General features: G+C 43.4%; 1 protein-coding gene across 1 annotated transcript in view; it reads right to left on the reverse strand.

The window, feature by feature from the left end:
- Window positions 1-25,584, reverse strand: part of TBC1D5 (TBC1 domain family member 5) — a 1,986,766-nt gene that overhangs the window by 24,274 nt on the left and 1,936,908 nt on the right. Inside the window, exon 18 of the mRNA XM_044066237.1 lies at window positions 10,436-10,603. Coding sequence (XP_043922172.1) covers window positions 10,436-10,603 — 168 coding nt within the window. The remainder of the gene's footprint in view (window positions 1-10,435; window positions 10,604-25,584) is intronic.

Here is a 25,584-nt window from a genome sequence, read left to right on the forward strand (position 1 = left end):
AGGTCATATGGGCATAAAATATACAAAGAGATGTATTATGCAGAACTTTTATTGGCCTGGAATTTTCAGAGATGTAACAGGGTGCTGCAGGACCTGTGAGCAGTGCCAAAAGGTAGGCAAGGCAGGAGACGAGGTGAGAGCTCCTTTTGATGCCTTTGCCTGTGACTGAGGAGTCATTTCAGAGGGTACCTATGGATATTGTGGGGGCTCTGAGTACCCCAAGTTCCACAGGGAAAAAGTATATCCTAGTGGTAGTAGAGCATGTACAAGATACCCTGTGGCAGTGGCTTTGTCCTCCATTAAGGCAAAAAAGGTGGCAAATGCTTTGTTAGAGATTTTCAGCAGGGTAGGTTTCCCAAAGGAAATACTGATTGACAGTGGTGCCAATTTCATGTCAGACCTGCTAGCTTGTCTGTGGAAGTACTGTGGGGTGAAGCACCTGAAGACCACCCCCTACCATCCCCAGACTAATGGTATTGTTGAGAGGTTAAACTCTACAATCAAGTCCATTCTACTGGCATTTGCAGACCAATTTAAGAGGGAGTGGGACAAATATTTACCCCATCTGTTTGCATATAGAGAGGTTCCCCAGAAATCCACAGGTTTTTCACCCTTTGAGTTGGTGTATGGGAAAGGCTGAGGGGACCTCTAGATTTAATTTGTGATGAGTGGGAAGGTGAGTATGAATCTCACAAGACGTGTGTTGTGGCATATGTCCTAAACCTCAGGACACGGCTCAGGGAACTCATGGGCTTGGTCTAGGGGAACCTGGCAGAAGCCCAACAACAGAAAAAGGTCTGGTATTACAGGAATGCTCAAGTTAGAGAGTATGCTGTAGGGCAGCAGGTAATAGTTCTCATTCCTGTCAGACACAACAAACTGCAAGCAGCTTGGGAGGGACCCTACAAGGTGAAAATAAAGGTAAGTGATGTTAACTACATGGTAGAATTGCTGGGCATGAGGCAGGGGCACAAATTGTACCATGGTAACATGAAGAAGGCTTACCATGATAGGGAGGCCCTTGTGCTGATTATTTGCAATGGATTTCAGGAGGAGTCTGAGGGAGATCTGTTGACGGACCTCCTCAGTGAGGCTCGGACTGACACCTCAGTGGAAGGGGTAACAGTCCCTGGGCCTCCCCAGTGGTGCTAGTGCCAAAGAAGGATGGCAGCACCAGGTTCTGTGTGGACTACAAGAAATTAAACAGTCACACAGAGTCAGATGCTTACCCCATACCTAGGACAGATGAGGCCCTAGAGCAGCTGGGTGGGGCTAAGTATCTTAACACCATTGATCTTACCAAGGGTTACTGGCAGGTGCCTTTGATTCCCAGTGCTAGAGAGAGGTCAGCCTTTGTGACTCCTTTTGGCTTGTATGAGTTCACAAAGATGCCTTTTGGGATGAAAAACTCCCCCAGTGACTTTCCAGAGGCTGGTAGATCATATCCTAGCAGAAGCAGGAGGTTTTGTCTTTGTCTACCTAGATGATACTGCCATCTACAGCCATTCCTATCAAGAGTACCTTCAACATATCAGGGAGGTGCTGGGCAGACTACAGAGGACAGGGTTGACTATTAAGCCCAGCAAATGTCAGGCAGAGGTCTCCTACCTGGGACATAGAGTGGGGAGTGGTAAGATCAGGCCAGAACCTGGGAAATTGGAAGCCATTCAGGCAAGGCCTGCACCTGTTACCAAAATGCAGGTGAAGGCATTCTTAGGGACAGCAGGGTACTACAGAAGGTTCGTCCCCAGTTATAGTACCATAGCTGCTCCCCTCACAGACCTGACAAGGACGAACAGGCCAGATAAGATAGTGTGGACTACAGCATGTAAGCAGGCATTCCAGAAGCTTAAAGAAGCTTTGGGAGGACCCCCTGTGTTAGCCAGTCCAGATTACAGCAAATAATTTGTTGTTCAGGTGGATGCTTCGACCATGGAGTGGGTGCCGTACTAAGCCAGATTTCTTCAGCGGGAGAAGAGCACCCAGTGGTTTATCTCAGTCACAGGCTCCAAACCAGGGAGGAATGTTATGCAGCTGTAGAAAAGGAATGTCTAGCCATAGTGTGGGCACTGCAGAAACTTCAGACTTTTCTGTATGGAAGAAAATTCACTGTAATGACAGATCACAATCCCCTAACATGGTTAAATAGAGCCAGCCAGCAAAATGCCAAGTTGCTAGGATGGAGCCTAGGGTTGCAAGCATATATGTCAGTGCAGCACCGCAGTTGGAGTAGCAATGCCAATGCAGATGGGCTCTCAAGACAGGGAATGGGGTAAGGTATACTCAGATAGACCTAACCCTCTCAAGCAACTTTTCTCAAGGGACACTTGAAAAACTAGCCCGAGTTCTCGGGGAGGCGGGAAAAAATGTGAAGATATGTGAAAGCTGCCAGCCTAGCTAGATAGAATTTTGTAGATAATTCTGTCATTTGTAAATATTAATATAACCCACAGGCTTGTTCTCTTAAATGGAAGAAAATTGTATTAAATGCTGAATGTCAAAAATGTAACAACAGTGCACTCTGCTGGAAGAAAGCTGATAAGTCAAGCCTTGTATGACTGCTTCATCTCAAACTAGGAGCTGTGGTGTCTGAACCAGCAGATTCTTTCTATTGTTTTGAGACCAGAGTTAATTGCTAGATTGCTAACCAGGTGCAAGCTTACTAAGAAATCTTAATGTAGAGTTTCTGTTAGGCTGGGAAACCAGAGAATTGTTAAGAATGATGTCATCTAAAATGAGTCAGAAGGATGTATTATCAATTTAAAGGACTTTCTCAGAGACGGAGAGAGAGTATTTTGAATTTTGCCTAAGGCTAACAACAACTCACCAGTACTCTGCTTTTGCTCTAGATGCAAGTTTATTTAGAACTGTGATGGCTCTTAGGAAAAGATATAAAATAGGTTCATAGGTTCATACTAGGCTATCTGCCCTGGGGCAATTATAAGCCTAGCCCGATTCTGTATGGCTTACGCCACCCCTTGATTTGAGTATACTGTGCCCTTTTTAAGGTTTAGTTTACTGTGCCTCTGTCTAATAGTGACACGGGAGTAATCCCTGGGATAAACCTATGATCCCCCATCCACCTATCGAGATTCTTCTTGAAGAGATTCAGTGAGGTGCTCTGCCTCACATGAACTGGAATTCTATTCCAGAGCGAAGGGAGCCTCTGGGTTATGAACCTGTCCCTCCAGCAAGTTCTATTTATTTCTGTGCTGAGGTTCAAGTCCCTCGAGCGTGTGGCTCTAAGGGATTTAGATTTACTGAGGTGGAGCATGTCCATTAATTCTGGATTTGACATAGCTTTGTATGTCAGGCATAGATCGCCTCGAAGTAGGCGGTATGCAACTGAGTAGAGCTGGAGTTTTTTTAACCGAGCAGCATATGGCATCTGTTTGAGACCCTTGATCCTCTTGGTGAGATACTTTTGCGGTCTTTCTAATTGCTGCAGGTGTCGGGTAAGGTACATCCCAAAAGGGGCATTGTATTCTATGATGGGCCTGATGAGGGATGAATAAAGGGGCACGATTACCTCTTTTGATCTAGATGTGAAACCCTTCGTGATGAGGTGGGCTATGTAGAAGGTCTTTCTAACCTCTTTGGCAATGTGGTTTTGAAAGGAGAGATTGCTATCAACTTGGGTCCCCAGGTCCCTAATAACTTTCTCTGTACTTAATGGGTTTCCGCCTATGGGGTAATTTGTGGGCACATTGTTTTTGCCAAAGGGTACGACTATACATTTTTTGGCATTTGGCTTTAAACCATGGCGCTGGCACCAGTTATCTGTCTCTGTGAGACCTTTTTGAAGGATGTTTGTGTCAGCTGGAGAGTCGATTATGGCGCCCAGTTTGCAGTCGTCTGCGAACTTGGTGAGCCATAGTCCTCCCACATTTGCCTGTACCTCGGAAAAGTATATACCGAACAAGTGTGGTCCCAGGACAGAACCCTGTGGGATGCCACTTGTGACCGGTTTCGAGTCTGACATGGCTCCAGCAACTCTCACTCTGTGTGTTCTGTCTTTGAGCTAGTTTGCGACCCATCTTGTGACATAGGGGTTTATATTTAAGCTGGATAGCTTATCTAAGATGCCCGAGTGGGGTATTGTGTCAAATGCCTTTGCAAGGTCCAGATATGCTGTGTGGACTACCTTCCCTTCATCTATGGCTTTGGTGACTGTTTCGAAGAAGTCAACCAGGTTCAAAAGGCAGGATATGCCCTTGACAAAACAGAACTGGGTAGGATCTAGTGTCTGTAGGTCCCCACTGTCTTTGTTTATGAGCTCCATGATGATCCTCTCCATAGCCTTGCAGACTAAGCTAGTCAGGCTTATGGGACGATAGTTTCCAGGGTCCGTAGAGGCTCCACCTTTGTGGAGTGGGACCACTGTTGCTGTATGCCATTCTGTGGGCACATATCCTATAGTGAGGCTGAGATTGTATAGCTGTTTTATTTGAGGGATTAGTTCCTCTTGGAGTTCATGTAGGATGCAACCTGGGACGCCATCTGGTCCCATGGAAGCAGTGTTTTTTGCTTTGGAGAGGGCAGCCTTCACCTGAGCATCAGAGATGTTTGGGAGGCAGCCCTCTGCCAGAATAGATACTTGCTCTTTTGGGGGAGGGGGTGGAGAAGTTTGCACTGAACCTGTCTGCCAGGATATTGGCGATGTCTGTGGGTTCAGTGTATTTTTTGTCGTTTAGAATCAACTCAGAACAAGTCTGGGAGTTGCATCCCAGGTTCCTAACATAACTGAAAAAAGCCTTATGATTGTCTTTGGTGTCCTGTGCAATTTTTCTCTCGAAGCTGGCCTTGGAGGATTTTATGAGGGATCGTAATTTTTTGCTAGTACTGATCAGAGATGCCTTCCCTATTAGGGATTTTGCTCTATCATGTAGTAGCTTCCTCCTTCTGTTGTACAGTTTATTTATGGCAGGGTCCACCAGACTGGAAGCCTGCCTTTGGATGATTGGGTCTTGGTTTTGTTTGGGATAGCATGATCCATGCATTCCTGGAGATGTCCGTAGAATGCGTTTATATAGGATTCTGCAGTTTGGGCCGTAGTTTCCACTGGCCCTGGGGTCTTGAAGGATTCCACTTCAGTTTTGAGAAGTGAGAAGTTCGCTTTTGAGAAGTTTTTCACTGTGGTTTTCTGGGCTGGGGGTGGGATCGGGATGTGGACATCCAGTGAAATTAATTTATGGTCTGATCTTACCAATGAGGGATATACTTCTGATGTGGAGCATAGAGTCCCCATGTTGGTAATGATCAGGTCTAGTATGTTGTCCCCTCTTGTGGGAGTGGTGACTAGTTGTTCCATAGCATTTGAGTTTATAATTTCCAGGAACCTTTGGGCTAAGGTGCTGGGGCTTGAGTAGTGCTCCCAGTCAATGTTTGGGTAGTTGAAGTCGCCCAATATAATGGTGTTCGGAGAGATCTTCATGTTCTCCAATGTTTTCAGGAAAGCCGAGTGGGATTCCTGACTTTGAGAGGGTGGTCTGTAGGATGCTATAAACTGAAAAGCAGTCTTGCCCACTGTTAGTTGCACATGGATGGTCTCCGATACTTCGTGCAATGCCACTAACCTGGAGGTGTGGATATCCTTGATAAATATGGAAACTCCCCCTCCTTTTGTGGTTCGGTCTGGGTTTTGGGGCCAAAAAGCATGATATGAGGTATAGTCTGGTAGTGCTGGGGTGCTCTCTGGAGCCTTGAACCACGTTTCTGTCACTGCACAGATATCAATGTTCTCCATACTGAGGAGAGCTTCGAGTGCGTGCATCTTGAGGTTAAGACTTCTCGCATTAAGCAGCATTACCCTTAGTTTCTTCTTCCTTGTGCTGTCTATGGGGGTGGGTTTGACTTTTGAGCCTTGCCTAAAAAAGGCACTATGGGGGTGGCAAGAGCCTTTGCCAATATCCAAAAGCCCAGTGGTGACAGGTGCAAGCCGTCCCTAGCGAAGCAACGTGGCTTGTCGAGCATGTCATCCCAGGCTGACAGACACTGGATCCCCTTTGAATGACACCAACATTTTAGCCAATTGTTAAAATCGATCATTTTGTCTTTGTACTGTGGCATCATTCTAGGTGAGGGTAAGATGCTGCTCAAGGTCAGGGTCATACCAGCCTGGGCTACATGATCAGAGAGCTCCTCTATGTCTCTTTTCATGTAGTCCAGGGAGGTACGTCTCAGGTCAGTCACACCAGCATGTACAATGACTGAGTCATATTTGTATTTGCTTTGGAGTGACCTGAGTGATTGCGTTATGTGGCGGATCCTAGCACCCGACAGGCAACTCACCGTGACCTTCTCTTTATTCAGCCTGGTGAGAGGGACGTCAGTGTGTCTGACAATAGAGTCACCTATTACAAGAGTATCAGGTGTGTTATTCAGCCTTAAGGGCTGTGGCTGCTTGGCACACTGACTTTGTGGGCTATGTGTTGTGCGTGTTTTGTTTTGAGGTAGCGTTTGCTTTGATTTCTGCTTTGGAGGTCTCTGTTGCTTAGGTAGATTTTTATTTAGAGCCTCCGAGTATGTTTTTGTGTATTTATGTGTTTGGTTCGCTGATGTGGTGGGACTGTGTGATACTGGAATTGTGTTGTGTGAGGTTACCTTCTCCTCCTGACTGGTTACACCAGTTTTGAGATGAGAGAGCTCAGCCTCCAGTTTGACTAAATAGTTGCATCTCTCACATATATTTGAACCTGTTTGGAGGAGGAGAGGGTTGTCCGTGTACATGAGACAGTTGTAACATTGCCTCAAAATTCCCAGATTCACCAGCTGGACTGGAGAGGAAACCATTGACTGACCTTTGGACATGCTAGAGTAATATAGGGAAAATGAATTTAAGATGGACCAATAGAGGACAGGGTAATCGTAGAGAGTATAAGAGTAAGTAGTGCTTATGGTTTAATAGTGCTAACTTATGGGATTACTTAATTGGACCAGTGAAGGGCCTTAGAATGAGAATATGGTGTTTAAATTGAGAGATAGAGCAGTTCTAAGGGAAAAAGTGAAGAGCAGACTTTGTGGAGCCAGGAATAGTTTAAACCCAATTAGGCGGCGCTGCCCGCTGTTGCTCTATGCACAAAAACGCGCAAAACAGGGTTTTAAGAGAGGAAGATGAAGGAGTTTGGAACTGACCCAAAATGGCCAATAAAACTACAGTTTCAAGTCAGTAACCACTCCCACAGGGGCAGGCAGGCTGCTCAATGTTTTTCACTGCCACTGATCAACAGAGAGACTTCCCTTTAGCCCAAGCAAAAAATGGCCTCCAAGAAACTTACAAACAGTTCAAGAACAGCAAGCCTGTAACTGAACTTTTTTAAATCTCAGAAAAGCGGGGAAAAAAGCAAGATTTTTTTTGTTTTTTTTCAGAGATAGCAGAGGTTCACAAGTATCAACAAGTTATAACAGTGCAGTAAATGACCCCACACAAGAGTGCTAGGCCAAAGCAGATAAAATGCAAGTTTTGAGAAAAAAATGATTTTAAAAATAAGTGTAAACAGGAAATTCAGTAAACAGCTCTAGGTTGTGCTCTAAATACAGTTACTAATGCAGAAATCAAGTTTAACAAGCCAGAAAATGCTCAAAATAGGCGGCTATACAGAAAAACTTAGTAAATAAACAGAGGAAAAATACTTAAAATCTCAAAAGTGGCTCCTTTCTTCTCTCAGCATTTTCTCCTCTTGGTGGGTGCTTCACCAACAGCCAACAAGCCTGAAAAGACGCCAAAACCACGAGGCAACCAGGTTTTAAGATAGGAAGATGAAGGAGTTTGGAACTGACCCAAAATGGCCAATAAAACTACAGTTTCAAGTCAGTAACCACTCCCACAGGGGCAGGCAGGCTGCTCAATGTTTTTCACTGCCATTGATCAACAGAGAGAGTTCCCTTTAGCCCAAGCAAAAATTGGCCTCCAAGAAACTTACAAACAGTTCAAGAACAGCAAGCCTGTAACTGAACTTTTTTAAATCTCAGAAAAGTGGGAAAAAAGCAAGATTTTTTTTGTTTTTTTGTTTTTAGAGATAGCAAATAGTACATTTAGTCTAACTGTTTTCTATATTTATGTCAAAATTATTCTGCAGTATTATTTTAAGCATTTTCCTGTGATGTCTGAACTCTTGACTAGTACTGTGTAGTAAGAAGTATTGTCTTGCGTTTTATTATTTATTATTAAATATTTTTAAACCTTTCAACTGTGGGTGTTTTGTGTAGAGATAATTTAAGCTCTAGAGTACATTGCATGTATATAGTGATACTGTACAAAGCCACTCCAATAGTCTTGCTGCTTGGTCCCACTATTTGGATAACAATACTGCACAGTAAAATTGGGCACCCTTTAAGTAAGGGCCTTATTAGTAGCTGATATTAGTGGTTGGTGGCAACTGGTACTACCTTATACACTGGCTGGAAGGAGCATAGCTGGAGAACCTGTGCAGCCTTCCCCGGGAGTGTCTGTGTGTTTGTGTATAACTTGTATCTTAAAGTGTGTGTGTTTGTGTGTGTCAGCTACTTGGGCAGGGACACGAAACATTGGTTGGACAGGTGCTGGAGGTTTTAGCATGACCACTAGGCTGAGACCTGTACCCTATAGTTGTGCCAGTGGGGAGTCTTATTGAGGATCTGTAGAGAAAGAGAGAAACCAGCCCCAGACTAACTGTGATCTTTGTGTGCTCTTAAGGGAAATTGTACTTTACTGTGTGTGCGTTTGTTATCCTTCCCAATGTGGACGCCCCTCACTGGTGTTAGTGGTGAGGATTGAGGCTCCTTGATTACTGGGCCAGTGCACGGGAGTCACAGGCCTCTAGCTCAGAAACCTTCTTAGAGAATGTGACAGCTGTCAGCAATATGGTCTTGTAGGAGGCAAACTGAAAGTCTGTTGAAGCTGTGAGTCAAAAAGGGAGAAGAGTAAATATCTCCAATATAAAGTAGTTACCCCAAGGATACACCAGTTCTTTGAATGAGGGATACAGAATAAGAGTGCCTCTAAAATGGACTTGCTCACCTTGGGGGAGATGAAGGATATGTAATTCTGTCGATAATGAAAGTTGGACATTGATGTATGAAAATGAACTTTGACCAATGAATGACTAAGGCCTGAGTAGAAGATTTCAGAAAGGTATTGCAAATCTTGAGAACTGCACCTGAAAAGGGATCCAGAATGTGTTCTTTCAGGCAACATGCAAACATTTGCTGCGTGGAAAGTCCATATATGTATAACATATAACACTACTGGTTGGACCATGTGATCTAGCAACTACTAGAACTGGAGTAGCCAAGTTTACAACATGAGAGCATGGAGATCAGAGTGAAATTTCCTTGAAGGGTGTAATCAAATGCTCTTGTTGGATGAATGCCTGAGAGAAGGCAGCAAAAACAGGTATTCATGTATGTCGTAACACTCTGCATCTGTCCTCTTTTAATTTCAAAGATTCTATTTTTTATTCCGCAGTAATTTAAATTTGCCAGTCATTCTATACAACTCTTATTACCTTTCTTTCTTATCACTTTCTTCTGTATTTACACTGTATTGTGCAAAATCCAATTTCATCCTATCTCAAGCACTAGCTATCCCTATGGCAGCAGTTTCATGCTGTGATAGCAGTTACCCAGTCCACAAATTCTCTTTTTAACAGATATATAGGAAATGCCAATATTATTCCTATACCTTATTACCTTATACCACTACCTTAGCCCTTACAGGACTACAGGGACATGGTCAGATACAGTTATTGAATGTGTTTTAAACCTTTCAATCAGAATTACATGCTCTTATATTATGTGATTTCTACTCATCCTGTCCCAGTTGTTATAGCTTCTAAGATAACACATGAATTGTATTTGAGCTTTTGTTACTAAAAACATCCTTCATATATTAAATCTGTCAGTCAGTGCTAAGGGTTAAGGCTGTGAGTTGTAGTTCCTGTGGCACAAGGTTTGATTCCCTCAGCCCATGTTTTCCTACTGTGTGACCTTGCAAGTCCCAGACAATGTTTAGCGGCAACTGGGAATTTGAGCTAGGCTCTTCAATGGTCTTCTTGACTGCAAGCTTATGAACCTATATCAAATATTTTTAAAGCAGTTCTTCACAAATATACCCTGCCTAGTTGCAGTTTCCCTTCTAAGTCCTCCAAATACATCTTCAGTAATACAAATCAAATTCCAGACATCATTCATAAGTAAAATACTTTATTTCCTCCCAAATTCTCCTCAGCTCCAACACAGTTGCTTTAGAAGTATTAGAAGCATATGTCAATGTAAGCAGTTTTATCTGTCACAATGACCTGTTCCAGTTTTCACTTACATATATTAAAACATACTCTCAAGCCTGTTTTTTTGTTTCAGCAACTTTATGACATCCTACTGATAGTACGCATAAGTCACTGTGTAAGTGAAATACAGTTTATAACAGATAAAAGAATGTGCTCTACATAGATTGTACCTGTTGTGATGTCAAAGGAGTTTTTGTCTCTTGATCCATTTCTGTGTGTTCTTCATGCCCTTGTGCACTGGAACAGTAATGATCATCAGCTATTGTGATTTCTTCATTTTCTTCAGATTCCAATTGGCTTTGATTGAAGCGCAAGGATCCTTTTAAAATGTCTTTAATCTGCTCAACAGAGATAAAGAGAGATAAGCAAACAAATAATTTTCAAATACATCATCAATGGTTGTCCAAGTAATATGTTGCACTATACAAGGATCATCTGTGAAGTCCATCCCTACGGTTATTTTCACTGATCTGGGATTAGTGCAAAAATAAACTACATACATGATTATTTTACTGCAAACTCCAGAGTGCACGATTCTACAGCCACATGAATACAGGTTCCCAAGTCTGCACTTAGTCTGTGCTATCAGTAAGTATAAATGATGCAGTTGAAGTCTGAATGTTAATTTGAGCAAATTAATACTTCTTAGTTTAGTCTGGCATTACTTTTCACTTTCATTAAATGTTGGTAACCATCCACTAGGCACTGTTATTTCATTGTCGGTGTCAGTGGTGCACAGATAGCACACTCGCTTTTAGTGCAGATGGCTGAGGGTTCTATTCCCACACCGGGTAGATCTCAGTGTGTTGCCCTTTCAGTAAGATGTTAAACTAAGGCCCCATCTGCTTGAGTAGCTGGTACCTCAGGTGGATGTAAAAGATCCCATGGCACCTAATGATAAAAGTAGGGGTAAGTTTCCAGATGCCCCAGCCAAATTTCCCCTAGTAGTACAAATACCACCCCCAGTCTCTCCTGAAAAGATGCTACTTAGTGGGTCTGACCCAGTCAACAAGGGGTAAATAAATAAGTAAATTGTTGTGTCCCTTTAAATGGGAAGACTAAGGAAGCTTCTGAACGAATAGCACCCAGCTGTCAATGTAATTCAATAATTGTCAGCTACTACCTGGAATACAAATACAAATATGCATAAGGAATATGACTGCAGGTCCAGCTGACACACGAGCACAAAAATCTGCATCAAAATTTGAAAATAAATTAGACAACCAGAAATATAGTTACAAAGTTCTTCTAGGTGCAGGAGCTGTACTACCACAAGCAACCAGTTCTACAATCATACAGAAGGCAAACAAAAAGAAATGAAATGGTACCAGCTGCTGAAGTCAAACAGAGATGATGCTGCTAGAGGGACAGAAAGCTGCAACACAAAACTGGCAGATACAGGAGATGAAGACTGCAGCAGCAGTACTGCCTGCAATATAACACAGGCAGATACGGAAAGACAAGGAGAAAAAGAGAGAATGATATGCAGCACATACAGAAAATGGAATCAAGACCATTTAATGATCCATACTCTGTACAACCTCTTCCAAGATGATAAGCTTTGAACTCATGCCCAAAGGATGAGCAGTTGCCTGAAGAAAGGAAGAAGTGTAATGTCACAAATACAATAGCCCTCTTTCTCCATCTTAAGAGCAATATGAATCTAATCTTTTAGTCTTGATTTTGAATCCTCAGCATGTACTTGGAAACTGGTTGACTTGCAGCAAGTTGCTTTAATGAACACAGTTCAGTTCATAGGACGATGCTAGGCTATTGGCCTGGAGGCCTTTATAAGCCTATCCAAGAATTTTGCCCATGTTCCCACAAAGTCAGCACCTGTTTCCCTGTCCAGCAGGGACACAGGTGAATTTCTGTTTCCCATCCAGTCGTCCAGGTTCCTCTTAAAGACACCTAGTGAAGTACTTTGCTTGACATGGACAGGGAGTCTATTCCACAGATGGGGGAGTCTTTGGGACACAAATCTATCCTACCAACAAGTTCTATTAATGTCACAGACCAGGTTGAGGCCTTGCGTGCGGGTTGCAGGAGTTAAGTTTGAGTTCCCAATTCATTCCTGAAAAGGGGCACTTGTGTTTTCCAGACTTGCCTATTTAAGAAACAAATAATATAAACAAAGCACTATAGGGAAATCACCTGTTTAAGATTAAACTTTTTTTTTTTCTGCCAATTCCATCTGAAAAGGATGGACCAAATCATGGTTAGGATGCAGCACTGTCAGATACTGAAGAGTGCTAAATCAAAAAGTATCTACACTAAAGGAAATATTTACATGAAGAAAGTCAGTGAGAATGGTACAAAGAGTTACATACGCTGTAAGTGTCTTTGGAAGGGAAGCAACTCTCCAGAAGACTTAAAATTCTTTTGAAATGTATTGGTCTAGAAACATCAGCAATCTGAAGTTAAAGAAAATGTTACTTCTTTGTCTCAGCACCCTTTCCTTCAGCAAGAATTTCAAAGAGCCCTACATTAATTCTGTTTTCAGGAACATTCAAAGTTCTGGCAAGTGTTCTAGGCAGCACCCTTTTGTGTTAGGCAGTACATTAACTCGTGGGTAATCAAATTATACACAATATCTATACCTTACCACAAGTGAAGTGTATATTTATTTATTATCCACATGAAATGGAAGCAAAAGAAAGCTTCTAATCTACAGTAAGTATTATTTTAGAGGACTATCAAAATCTTGTAAATGGAAAGAACAGTCACATAGAAGAACTTTTAGCCCAAGCATTTTCTTCTGAGTTTCACTGTGATGCTTAATACAAGAAACAGAAACTTATGATCAGTGACTTCATTTTGTGTTGTTCTCACCAGGTTAATCATGTTGAGCCAGTTGCTTCTCTACACGGAAGACCCAAAGAGAAAAGTTCCAAACTACAGATTTAACTACAAGTTATTACAGTACCCTATCAACTTACACAGCATACTTTTGGAATGTGAGATGAAACTGGCATCCCCACCAAACAAGAAAAAAAAAAAGATGCAGAAAAACATGAAAACTCCATCCAAATAGCATACAGAAACCTTGAATGAACCCAGGAATTAAAAAGTAACGGCACTCTGCCAATCTGCCTCCTTTGATTTTTTTTCCATGACTACACGTACCTTAGTCAACAAAGGAGCTTGCTTTATTCAATAATTCAACCACATAGAAAAAAAGTACAGTTGTGTGAGGCACTCATCAGATACTTTCGTTATATAGATACATTGAAATGTTAGCAACCAAGATAAATAAAAACACTTATAATAACAATAAAAAAACTGGCTAACAAAAAAAATGAGATCAGAGTAATCAAATACAAAGAAAAAAAAAGGAGAATTTTTAAATATAAATACACATAGACTAAGACTGACGGTGAAAACATCGACAGCAAAATAATTAAACTGACAAACATCTAAACACAAAATTTTGACAACATCCAACCACATTCAAAACCAATGTTTTTGATGGGGGGACCCCTGCAACCCCCACCCCCACACCCCCTGCTAATTATATACCAACTCCAAGGTTACACAATGGAGAAAGGACATAAACCCTTCTCTAGCATAACTTATTTTGTCAGTATTTTGTGAATAGGGGGAAGGTATAATTACAGGCATGTACACAATTTTAGAATCTGCTGTTATGATGAGTGGTAGCTGTATTGTCCTCTTCATTATACGTTCATACTTTGCACAATAGTAAGCAACAGACCAAAGGGAGACTCTCCCTAGTGAAATATAACATGTGACACAGATGAGGCACTCCCATTTGCAATGCCTTGAAAATGTGGATTAAAGCACCCAGATGTGGTTTCAGTTATCTTCAGCTGAACTATTCCTAAACAAAGCAGCTGCACTGGTTACTGTCCTAGAAGAATATAGCAATAATCCACGCCTGGGTGTGGGTAATGCTGGATTTACCTACTGTTGGCGTGGTTTGGTCACGAGGGCGAAGCCCGACTGGCCAAACAAAGCCAACCATGGGTAAATCCAGCATTACCCACACCCAGAAGTGGCTTATTGCTATTATACAATGACATTATTTAAGAAACAAAATAATTACTTTTCTTAAATAATGGCATTGTATAATGCCTCCTTGCTGCCCTTCCGCAGCTGTCTGGTATTCTGCGGCAGTTCTGATGTACTGCGCATGCGTATGCCTATTCAGTACATCAGAACTGTGGGCAAAAGCAACGGAGAAAGCAAGATCTCCGTTGCTTTTTACAAACTGTTTTCGCTATGTTAAATGGGTTTAACATAGTGAGACAGCTTTAAAAAAAGCAACGGAGAAGCTGTCTCTGTATGTTAAACCTATTTAACATAGCGAGACAGTTTTGAAAAAAGCAAAGGAGAAAGCAAGATCTCGGTTGCTTTTTACAAACTGTTTCACTGTGTTAACACAGCGAAACAGTGAGAAAAAAGAGTTATAGTAATGGAAAACCGGGCGACCGGTCCTTTTTCCATTACTATAACTCTGATTTACAATGTGCACGCTGACCAATCAGCATGCACGTTTTTGAATATTAATGGGGGGGGGGTTGTATAATGAGGCCTTATCACTCCAATCAAATCTTTGTTATATTTATCAACAAAATTCATACTTGCCTGCTCAATTTTCCTCACATAAACAACACAATCTATTAGTCAAATAATACATATTTTTACATTTATCAACTGGATAACCAAGTAAACTGGTCTTGTGAACCTTTACAGGCACAATCTTAGCCAAAGTTTGAAAACATATTAAAAAGTACAGTAGGAGGTTAGTGCTATGAAATAATATCAAAATTTATTAGCAATTGTTCTCAATTACAGTGATAACAGGCACTGGATAAGGGTCCTAAATAAAATGTATGGCTTAAGGAAATCATTGGTATATAAACATTGAAGAGTTATAAATATTATATTAAAGGACTACATTATTACTCATCCCAATACCTAGCATGCTAGAGGAGGAAGTACATATGAATGCTTCCCAAACTAGTACCTAAGCTAAGACCACGTTGACCTTCCTCCTCAGTGGCATGTAAATTCACAGCTTGTATATGAAAATGTCCCACCTCTAACTCTGCTCTTATCAAATGAAAGGTAGAATAATAAATGTGGTGCAAACTGAACAGCAACTGACTTCATTAAGATGTGCAGAGCTCAGAATTGCTAATTACAGTTTCAAGTGCTCATTGGCCCCAAGATAGGTATCTGGTGCTGGATGTATCCCCATCAAGCAATGGTCAGGACATAATGTGAAATTTGGGTGTCAGGGAGCTTTATCATCATTCATCATCTGTTGTAGACATATTTCTTGTGTGTGACGTAGGGATCAAGCATGTGTGTGACCTTATGGTACTTAATTGCAATAGCTGCATAAATCCCCTCTCAGAAGTCTGTATGAAACAGAGCATTTCGGTTGGGATTTGAGGCGATCTGAAGAGGACATTGTGTTTACTCCCTGTATCCTTTTGTGAGGAACCACTGTGGACATTCCAGTTGTTGCATGTGCCTGGGTCAGGTACATACCGAAGGGAGTGCCATACTCAATGATGGATGAGTACAGTTGCATGATACTAGGTGCTATGCCCATACTTATAAACTGAGTGACACAGAATGATTTTCTTACAACCTTGACACATGTTTGTCAGAAGCCAGGTTACTATTTACATGAGTCTCCAAATCTCTGACTACTGTGCCTGCTTCTAGGGGTGTTTTATCAATGAGGTAGTTTCTCTTGGTGGCCAACTTCCCAAAAGGTACTATTATGCACTTCCTGATACTGAGTTTAATGCCGTGACTTTTGCACCAGTCATTTGTCTGTTAGACCTTTCTGAAAGATGTTAGTCTCTGGGGGGTTTCTATGTTTGCTCCTAGCTTGCAATCATCTGCAAACTTGGTAAGCTGTTGGCCCTAAAACGTGAGAATACAACCCTGCACCTTGTGTTTCTAAGGTAAACACCGCAACCATTATGCTGCAGGCTGATTTTACATAGGCCAGTAATAATGCATAAAGTTCAAGTGGACCAAATAGAGTAGCTGTATTATTTTTGCACTTCAAATTATTACATCATGAAGGGTGCAGTTGTTACATACTTACTCTGTATGCAAAATTTAGTCATGTTCTCAATGAAGCCTGTATTTGTCCTTCATCATGTTTGAGGCCACATGTGTATGTATCGATTTTTATGGACTTAAGCCTGAAAATTTTAGTTTTAAATGATTAAAATTGAATGTTAACTAGTGGCTACGTGGAAAGCCAACCCAACTAGCCCTTCTTCACCTTTCCAAGCCCCCTGTAACCTGTTCTACTCCATTTCCCACTCCATTCAAGCTTTTTTTTTTATTTGGACAATAAGCATATGTTAAAAAGTAGGCATTATAAGAGGGTATGATATCATCCTAGGTCTTTGAAACAAGGCAGGTAAAAAAAAAAAACACAGAAATGAGCAGCAAGCTGTGTTTTAAAATTCTTGCAGACAACTATTTAATATATTGAGGAACTGAATTCCACTCTGTAGGAGCCATCTTAAAAAACTCCTTATCTGAAGGAAGTAATTAGAAAGGAGAATGAAGAAGTTTTACAGCACTACTGATGGAATTCCCTATGCCACAAAGATTGCTTGATTTTAAAAACAAGCATGTATATGCTAAGAGGTGGCACTAACTAGCAAGCTGTAGTGTGTAAATGTTGTTGTTTTTTGGCTTTTCCCGGTTAGGGGTCGCCACAGCGGAACTCCGGTCCGCTAATGATTGGCAGTAGATTTTCACGAAAGCCGAGGTGCAAGCTCGACGTTCAACCTTCAACGAAGGCACGCCCATTTACGCATGTCTTTCGAACGCCCACCCAACCGTGGGGAGGACATGCAAAAAATAAGAAGGCAGATCTATTAGTAACTGGAAGAAATGTGACTCTGTGAAAGACGTGCAGTATTATTCCTTCTTAGGAAACAAGAAGATATAATGGCAAATTTTATATTAAGCAACAGGGACATAAAGTGACAACTAAGGGACCTAAAGAAAATTACAGCTAAAGGCTGAAAAAATTAGAAGTTATGTACTCACCATAACGTTCCATCTGAGTAGGTGTATTCATTTGTCTGCAACCTGTGGGTTATGGATATATGCAGGAAACTGAAAGGCCAGGGGATAAATGAATACACCTACTAAATCTGAAGTAGGATATTCAAGTCCCCAGCTACCTGAATCTTCATCATGGAAGGATATTGATGCTCTACCCCTAGATGCAAGATCCAACTTATAGTGAGAAATAAATGTATGAGATGAAGCCCACGTGGCTGCTGCACAAATATCATCTAGTAGAAACTGACTGGGTTGAATGGGCATGAACACCCCGGTGCGAGGCTTCCTGACGCTTGATAAGCCAATAAAATGCACTGTGAAATCCAGCGGGACAGAGAAACTTTAGAAATTGGCTTGCCCAAATTGAATTTTAAATAAACAGCTGGTCGGATTGCCTATGACCAGCTGTCCTGTTGAATAAAATCTAAGTTGCCTGTGAACATCTAGTGAGTGTAGCTTATATTCACCTTTGTTTTCATACTTAGGGAAGAAAACAGGGAGGTTAATGGATTGATTGATGTTTGCTTCAGAAGCGATTTTAGGAAGGAAGGCGGATGAAATACCAAGTAAGGAGGTTTAGCTGATAAAGCTTGAAGTTCAGAAACTCTCTTGGCTGATGTAATGGCTACCAAAAAGGCTGTCTTGTAGGACAAGAATTTGAGATCCACGACCAAAGAAAGGTCCCAAGGAGGAACTGCTTGCTTTATAGGGGGCCTGAGAAGGAAAGTACCTTTAAGAAAAGTTTTGCACAATTTGGCTGACATAAGAGGATTAGACTCTTGACCAATGTGATAGTGAGAAATTGCCAGTTGAACTTTGACTGTGGAACTGCTGGCACCATCATTAAAGAGAGGTTAGAAAATCAAGCACTACAGGGAGAGACGTGAAGAAGGATTTAGGCCTTGCCGCTCCGCCCAAACAAAACCTTTCTAGTGGATGGTTTATGAGCCGCCACCAAAATAGCCTTTACGGTGAAGAAATACCGAGTCCTTATCAAGAGTGGAACTGGAGCAAAGCGGTCAGCTTCAGGTTGTCCAGGTTCGGAGGAGGAATGCAGGATGGATGGGATATCAGATCCGAATGGGATCTAGAATCCAAGGAGGATTCACGAGTGAGACCTTAGGAAGGGGAACCAGATCTGTCGAGGCCAGAATGGAGCAATGAGAATCATTCTGCAACCCACCCGAGAGGCTTTCTGAAGAACTTGCAGCATCAGAGGCAAGGGTGGATAGGCATACAGAAGACTTGGTGTTTGAGGAGAAGCAAAAGATTGACAATTGAGAGACCACGGTCAGAATGGTGCGACTGAGCTTGTCCGCTAGGATGTTTGCCCATTCCCAAACTCTCATGGCCTCTCGACAAAGAGGGTAAGACCTTGTTCCCCTTGCTTGTTGATGTACCAGACAACAGACATATTGTCCGATTGAATATTGTTCCCAAGGGAAGAAAGTCCTGAAGTGAGAGCACTGCTCTCATCTCTAGAACATTGATATGCAGTAAGGTCTCTGAATCGTTCCACGTGCCTTGGACTGTCCGCCCGCAAAGCCCCCCACCCGAGGCGGGCGGCGTCCGTGGTCACCGTGGCGAGAGGGAGAAGCACAAAATGGGCGACCCTCGTGGAGATCCGGGAGTGGAGCCACCACAAGAGGGACCGCTTGCAAGCCTTGCTGATCGCTATGGGATGATGCATGGGAGAGCAAGGTATGACCACTGTACTAAGGCGTCCATTGCAGAATATGTTGAGCCTGGCAAGAGGAAGAAGTGCTATCGACGAAGCCATGGACCCTAGAGCCCTCAGGACCAACTCCGCTGGAACAGAACATGAATGGAGAATGGCCCGCACCTGGAACTGCAGATTTAGAACTCTGTCCGCAGTGAGGAAGGCTCGTAAACTCCTTGTGTCTAGTCTGGCCCCTATGAAATCTAAGAGCTGAGTGGGCCAGGTTGGACTTGTTTGTATTTATTGTGATGCCCAGAAATGGAGCAAGATGAAGAAAGGAGTCTCACAGGAGAGAAGTAGATGCCTTGTTGGGGCGGTAAGGAGCCAGTCGTCCAGGTAGGGAAAGACCTGCACCCCTGAAGCCTCAGGTGGGCCGCTACCACTGCTAGTACTTTGGTAAACACCCTGGGGGCTGTGGTGAGACCAAAGGGAAGGACCCGAACTGGTAGTGACTGGCTCCCAGCCGAGGCGGAGAAACCTCCTGGGCCTGTCCATTAAGATGTGGTCCTTGAGATCTATCGAGCACATCCAGTGGCCTTCTCCCAGAAGGGGAGAATAGATTGTAGAGTGACCATTGAATTTTTCTTTGGGGACTGCCAGATTCAAGAGAGGTCTAGGATTGGTCTTAGTTCCCCGTCTTTTTGGCACTAAAAGAATCTGGAGTAGAACCCTGATCCGATCTGGTCTGGGGAACGGGCTGGATGGCTCTTTTCTCTAGCAGATGGCCAATTTCTGCCGGGAGGGACTTCATCTTTGGAAGGTGAAGGAAAGGAATGCGATATCCCTGGATATGATTTGGAGAACCCAGCGGTCCGATGTTATGGACTCCCATGCCGCTAGGTGCCCGAAACGTCCCCGACTGCCTCCAGAGTAGAGCAGTCGGGCAACCTCAGGGTTGCTGCGGGCCGTTCAGAGAAAGGTTCCCTGGACCCGAAGTTTCTGGGAGCCCCTCTGCCTCTAGGGCGGCGTCCTCCCTGTCCTCCTCTGCCACGGAAGGACTGGTTGTCCGAGCAGGCTGGGACTGCTGCGACTTCGAACCACATCTTCTTCTGACCCTTTTGGTTCCTAGAATAGGGCCTCTGGGGTGCAGAGCAGACAGCGTCTTCCGTCCTTCTCGCTCTGGGTCAACGTCCTGCGAGCGGTCTTGCCAAACAGAGCAGAACCATCAAAAGGGCGTTCATAAGCGCCTTGAAGGGCTCAGAAAAATCGCAGTGGCGGAGCCAGGCCTGGCGTCTCGTGACCAGTCCTGTCCCGCAGCTCTGCGGCGCCCTCCGTAGCATGGGAGAGTAGCCGCAAGTATTTGTGACTGACCTAAGAGTGGCCATTTTGGTGGAGTGCAGAACTCTGTCCTCCTCCGAAATGGACTCAGGGGATGCAGCGTATTCCTTAATAAGGTCCCGCTGCATCCGAATAACATGTGCCAAATAGTTCAGCGCCCTTACCGAGAAGGTCGCGAACTGAACATCCGCTTCCCCAAGCGGTCCATCATCCGAGACTCCTTGCTCGGTGGGTGGACTGAGGACTCTCCTGAGCCAGTTCCCTCTTTGTGGCCGCCATCAACATGGCATCTACAGGAGGCCCCTTACTCCAATGGGTCCTGTCGGAAGGCGGGCTAAGGATTCTATCAGGTCTTTTGGGAATTGGCTCCACGGTGTCCGGTTCCTTCCACGCCCTGGTGGTAATAAGGTCCACCAGGGGTCGGCAGGGGACACCCAAGAGGTAGACGGGCCCGTTTGAATGCCTCCAAGAACTCGGACTCGTCCGAGGAAGACTTGGGGCAGACCACCCCCTAATATTTCCATGATGTCTCCAAAGGAGACATCCTCGGGGTGACCGTGGGAGCCTTCCCTTCCTCCAAGTCCGTGTCTTCAGTGAGAGACTCAGGAGTCAATGTGCCTCCTTTGCAGGAGCCTCCTCTGGGGGGCTGTCAGAGGAGTCCTCGCAAGCAGCAATTTGCTCCATGGGAGCAACTTGGGGCACAGAAGCGGGCTGTCCCAGGGGCCGGATGGTGGAAGCCTGGCCCAGTGCAGAGGAGCGAAGCAAGTGCCGGGGGTCCGGAGACCCTCAACAGAGCCCTCTCCACTACATCAAAGCACCAAAGGATCCGACAATCGGCTCCCTCGGATCCGAAGAGTGGATCGGAGCCGGCTGGCACTCGGATCCGAAGGGACAGTGCGCTCCGACACAGGCGGCGAGCACTGATCCCCGGATCCGGCTCGGATCCAGGCTCCGAGATCGGGTCCGGCAGGGTCGGATCCGGTACCAAGTACTATCGGCTCCGACCTCCCCGCTCGGCTGCTCGGCTCCAGTTGCTCCGAACCCGGGTAGCGGGTCGGAGAAGGAGCAATAGGCTTAAAAGGGTGTTGAGCTCCCCGGAGAGGCAAGAGCACTCCCATCTGCATCTGGGCCTGGATGAACCTTCTCATCATCCGGTCCAGATCAGCATCGAGCTATGGGTAGATCTCGGCGAGGCTACCGAGGTAGGCCTGGAATGCCTCCTCGATAGCCTCGGTCTCCTCCTCCTCGGGACCCGGTGAGAAGCAAACAGGGGACCGGAGCCGAAGGAGGAGACCGAACCGACAGCGGAGCCGGGAGAAGCCGCTTAGCTGGCGGGGCGAAACAGAGGTCTCGGCCCGCCGCTTGTGGTGCTTCTCCTCCGGTCCTTTCTAGATGCATCCCTCTCCTCTCCAGAAGCGGGAGTTTGAGTCCCGGAGCAGGAGGGGTGCCACAGGGGAACAACTGCAGCCGCAGGAGTCCCGAAGGAGCGGAGGTCGGAGCCGAGTCCGGCGGTAAAGACCCGCCAAGACCAGCTTGGACCTCCGCTCCCTCAGTGCCCTGGGGTTGAACCCTGCACAAATGGTACAACCAGATGTGAGGTGTTCAACCCCAAGACACTAACGAGTGTGGCCATCAGCCGGAGAGCTTATGGCCACACTAAATATAGACTTAGGCTGTTCAGCCATAATCTATAAAACCCAAAGTTACTGAAAAGTAACTTAAACAATAAAAGAAAGCACACAGGCCTACACACACACTCTACGACAGCGAGGGAGGGAATAAAATTATTACTGTAACTTAAAATACACTTAAAACAGTCTATATAAACGGGAAACCTACTACTTTCACACAAAAATTATTAAAGAAAGAAAAAATTCTCTATTTTTCAACAAGAAAATAGTCTACTTAGCTGAGAGCTATGTATCCACATCTAGTTACCAGCGCGGCAAACAAGATCTGAGGTCATGAGGGTAGAGCAGGGCATTATGGGTGAGGGGAGGAGCTGAGAGCTTGGATCCATAGCTGGAAAACTATGCCGGTTCGGATCCGATATCGGATCCATAACCCACAGGTTGCAGACAAATGAATATCCTACTTCAGATCTAGGATTAATGCTTTCTCAGTTTCAGGAAAGATCATGTTTTGTGGCAAACCAAGATTCAAGACTGAGGAGTGCAGAAACTATATGCAGCCATGAGCTGGCTGACAAACAGGGTAGAGGACGTTAGCACAGTATAAGAAGGTAGGTGAGAGGGCCAACACAAAGACCTAAGTATTTAAAGGACAGAACATGAGTTAATAGTAGAATCAGAAGGGACAGACAGAGTAAACAAAGGAGTAACTAAGAAACGTTTTTGCAATATGCCAAAGGTCACAGTGTATGTCTTTTCTCCAGCATCATTAATCCTTTGAGGATAATACCCATGTTGCCCACAGACATCTATCTCAACCTTATTCTTTTGTTGGAAATTGGGCAGCTTGGTTGATTCAGTAAGATACCAGAAATTACTCTAGGTATAAGGGAGGAATTAGTTCTCAAAAAAACACTTTCAGTAAGGAAAATTGCAACTCAGAGACCCTTTAGCTTGACATTTCTTTTTTTTTAAATTCTCGCTATTTTTCTATTCAAACATTAACAGTAAATAACATCAGACAAACATACACGAACAAGCTATATGTGCAACTATATACACTTATACATTGCCCAAAATAAACACAAAGGATAGTACAGTAATCAGATATTCATTTCAGTATATGTTCAAATAACATTCTCCAATATTCTTTAAGATATGGTTTCTGGTTAATGTTGTGGAACAAGTATCTATGTGCTTTAAGGTGTTTAATAGCCAGAGTCTTGACCCCTTCCCAAGATAATAAGTGCCTATTTTTCCAGTTAAGAGAGATATAGTATTTTATTAACATAAATATGGAAATCTGAATTCTATATTTCGCCTCTGATAGGCCTGGGGGAGGGATGTGTAGGAGAGTGAATTTCCATGAGGGGGTTGATTTTTCGTAGCCAATTTTTTCCAGTAGGACTCTCAGGGCACACCATAGTTTATATGAGCATTTGCAGCTCCAAAATATATGTAAGAGATTATCTTTTTGATTTTGACCGACTTGACATTGAGGGGAGTAATTAGGGTATATGTTGTTGATTATTTCAGGGGTAAGGTATGCATTGTTCATTACCATGAGCTGGGTATATTTAAGTTTCTTTAGGGGTATGTGTTTAACGCTAATCCTTATGGCATTTGAAATCTGGTTATTGGTAATAGAGGGATCTTGCTTTAACCAATATTTGGAGAAAATGGGCTCATTATGTGTTTTGGAGGCCATGATAACTTTGTAGGTATTGGAGGTCATTTTCTTTTTAAGGAGGAATAGTTTCCACAGTGCCTTGCAAGTTGAGATTAGCTTGACATTTCTATCAATGAAAAAAGGTTTCTAGGAAAGAAAAATTAAATCTACAGAAGATTCACATTCACAGGATTATGAAGTCAGCTTCTTGATTACAAAATCAAAACCATATGTAGTGGAAATTTTCCACTTGGCTCAGAAGATTTCAACTGCAAGACACCTCTAAGAAGAGTACAGTTGTGCAAGTCTTACTTAATTGTAACAGCCGATGTTCGAATTTCTCACTGCCTCAGTGGCATTCTGGGTTATCTGTCAAGGTAACCCAGCACTAGCCAGGATTCAAAAGTTCATATTTCCCTTCCTGTGACAGCTGATTGGCTGAACATATTCTGAGAGGGAAGCCTTCAGCTGTCACAGAAGTGAGTGTTCAGGCTTTTTCACTTCCACAATGAGGGGGAAGAAAATACCTGAAGCTAGAATCATCTAGTAAGCATACATTTACAGCCAATCACAATGCCATATAATAAAAATCCAAAACAAATGACTCAAAGAGCTTGAAACCCACCTCAACTATGCACAGTCTGGTTGATGGTGGGTGGAGGCCGCCGCAGCTGGGTTAGCAGTTTAATGAGGAGAGAGAACCGTCATAACCAAGGAGACCCTATATTTTCTCTGAATCTTTTTAGGGACTGCTGGAATAAATATTGGTGTCCTGTGGGTAGCTCTATAAACATCTTCCAACCAAGTCTGGTAAGGGGGAGTAACCCCAGAATTGGGATTCTTGTCCTCTATAAGGTCATACACCCTGCATAGCTCTGGGATAGTTCCCTACTGCTACCAAGCAAAAACATTGCTAAATCTAGCAATCAACTCAAGAAAAGATTGGACGTAAGCTCAGGTTCACCTTCCCAAGAATCAGACTGACTGGACTCAGTGCTAGCTAGCCAATCACCATTGTACTCATCAGATTCCTCAACATTTGCTGAAACAACAGAATGGTCTCTAGCCAAACTAGCAATAGAGCCATACATGGGAACACAACCACCAAAATAAGCTGTCTGCAGAACGCTCTTAGCCAAGTAAACCACATCAGCCTTATAAGCAGCTATAATCTAATTATCAGGTATATGATGAAGCTTCTGTTTCTTTCTCTTTTGAACTTCACTACTAGATAAATTTAGTGACTAAAAGGCAAGGGGTCTCATACCTTGGACTATTCCTGCACCTAAAGGGCTTGGTTTTCCTATATCTGTAGCATGTACTGGAGCAGCCCTGGAGGATCTGTCTAAGCCCAGTTTCATAGTGGTTAGCAGAGCTACACTACAGGGAGACAGGGGTAAAGGTAAGTGGATGCAGACTGATCAGTGACCTCAACAGAATCACTAACTGCAGACTGAGGCATATTTTTACTTTGTGTTTAATTTTTAGGTGCAACTGTATTTGATTGGGAGCACTAAAGTTAAGATACACAAAGTCAGGGGAGAGAATACCAAACAGAATAATAAACTGACACTACTGGATAATGTATCGCAATAAACACTTATGTCCCCACACAACTAAACTCTGCCAAACTGTCCTATTATCACAAAAGTTGGTTTAAAATGTGTTCAGAATTCTTTTACAACTGACAGAATTTAAAGAATTTCCAGTACATTAAGGTGAAACAGCAAAGCAACTAATCTGCCAAACTAGTGTTAATATTAGCGCCACACAATAACAATATTAAACTGCTATAAAAAATGTTTAATAGCAATTTAAGCTATATTTTCTTGTGAGAGATAGTAAAATCTCCACAGTGCATACTTCATTCACTGTAAAATTGTGATCCTATGTTAAAAACACACAGAGCAGAACCACACATATAGTAAACTGTATAAATTCTAAAAA

The sequence above is a fragment of the Protopterus annectens genome, chromosome 3.part1, assembly GCF_019279795.1.
Source record: "Protopterus annectens isolate FY-2018-M chromosome 3.part1, PAN1.0, whole genome shotgun sequence".
Classification (NCBI taxonomy): domain Eukaryota; kingdom Metazoa; phylum Chordata; order Ceratodontiformes; family Protopteridae; genus Protopterus; species Protopterus annectens.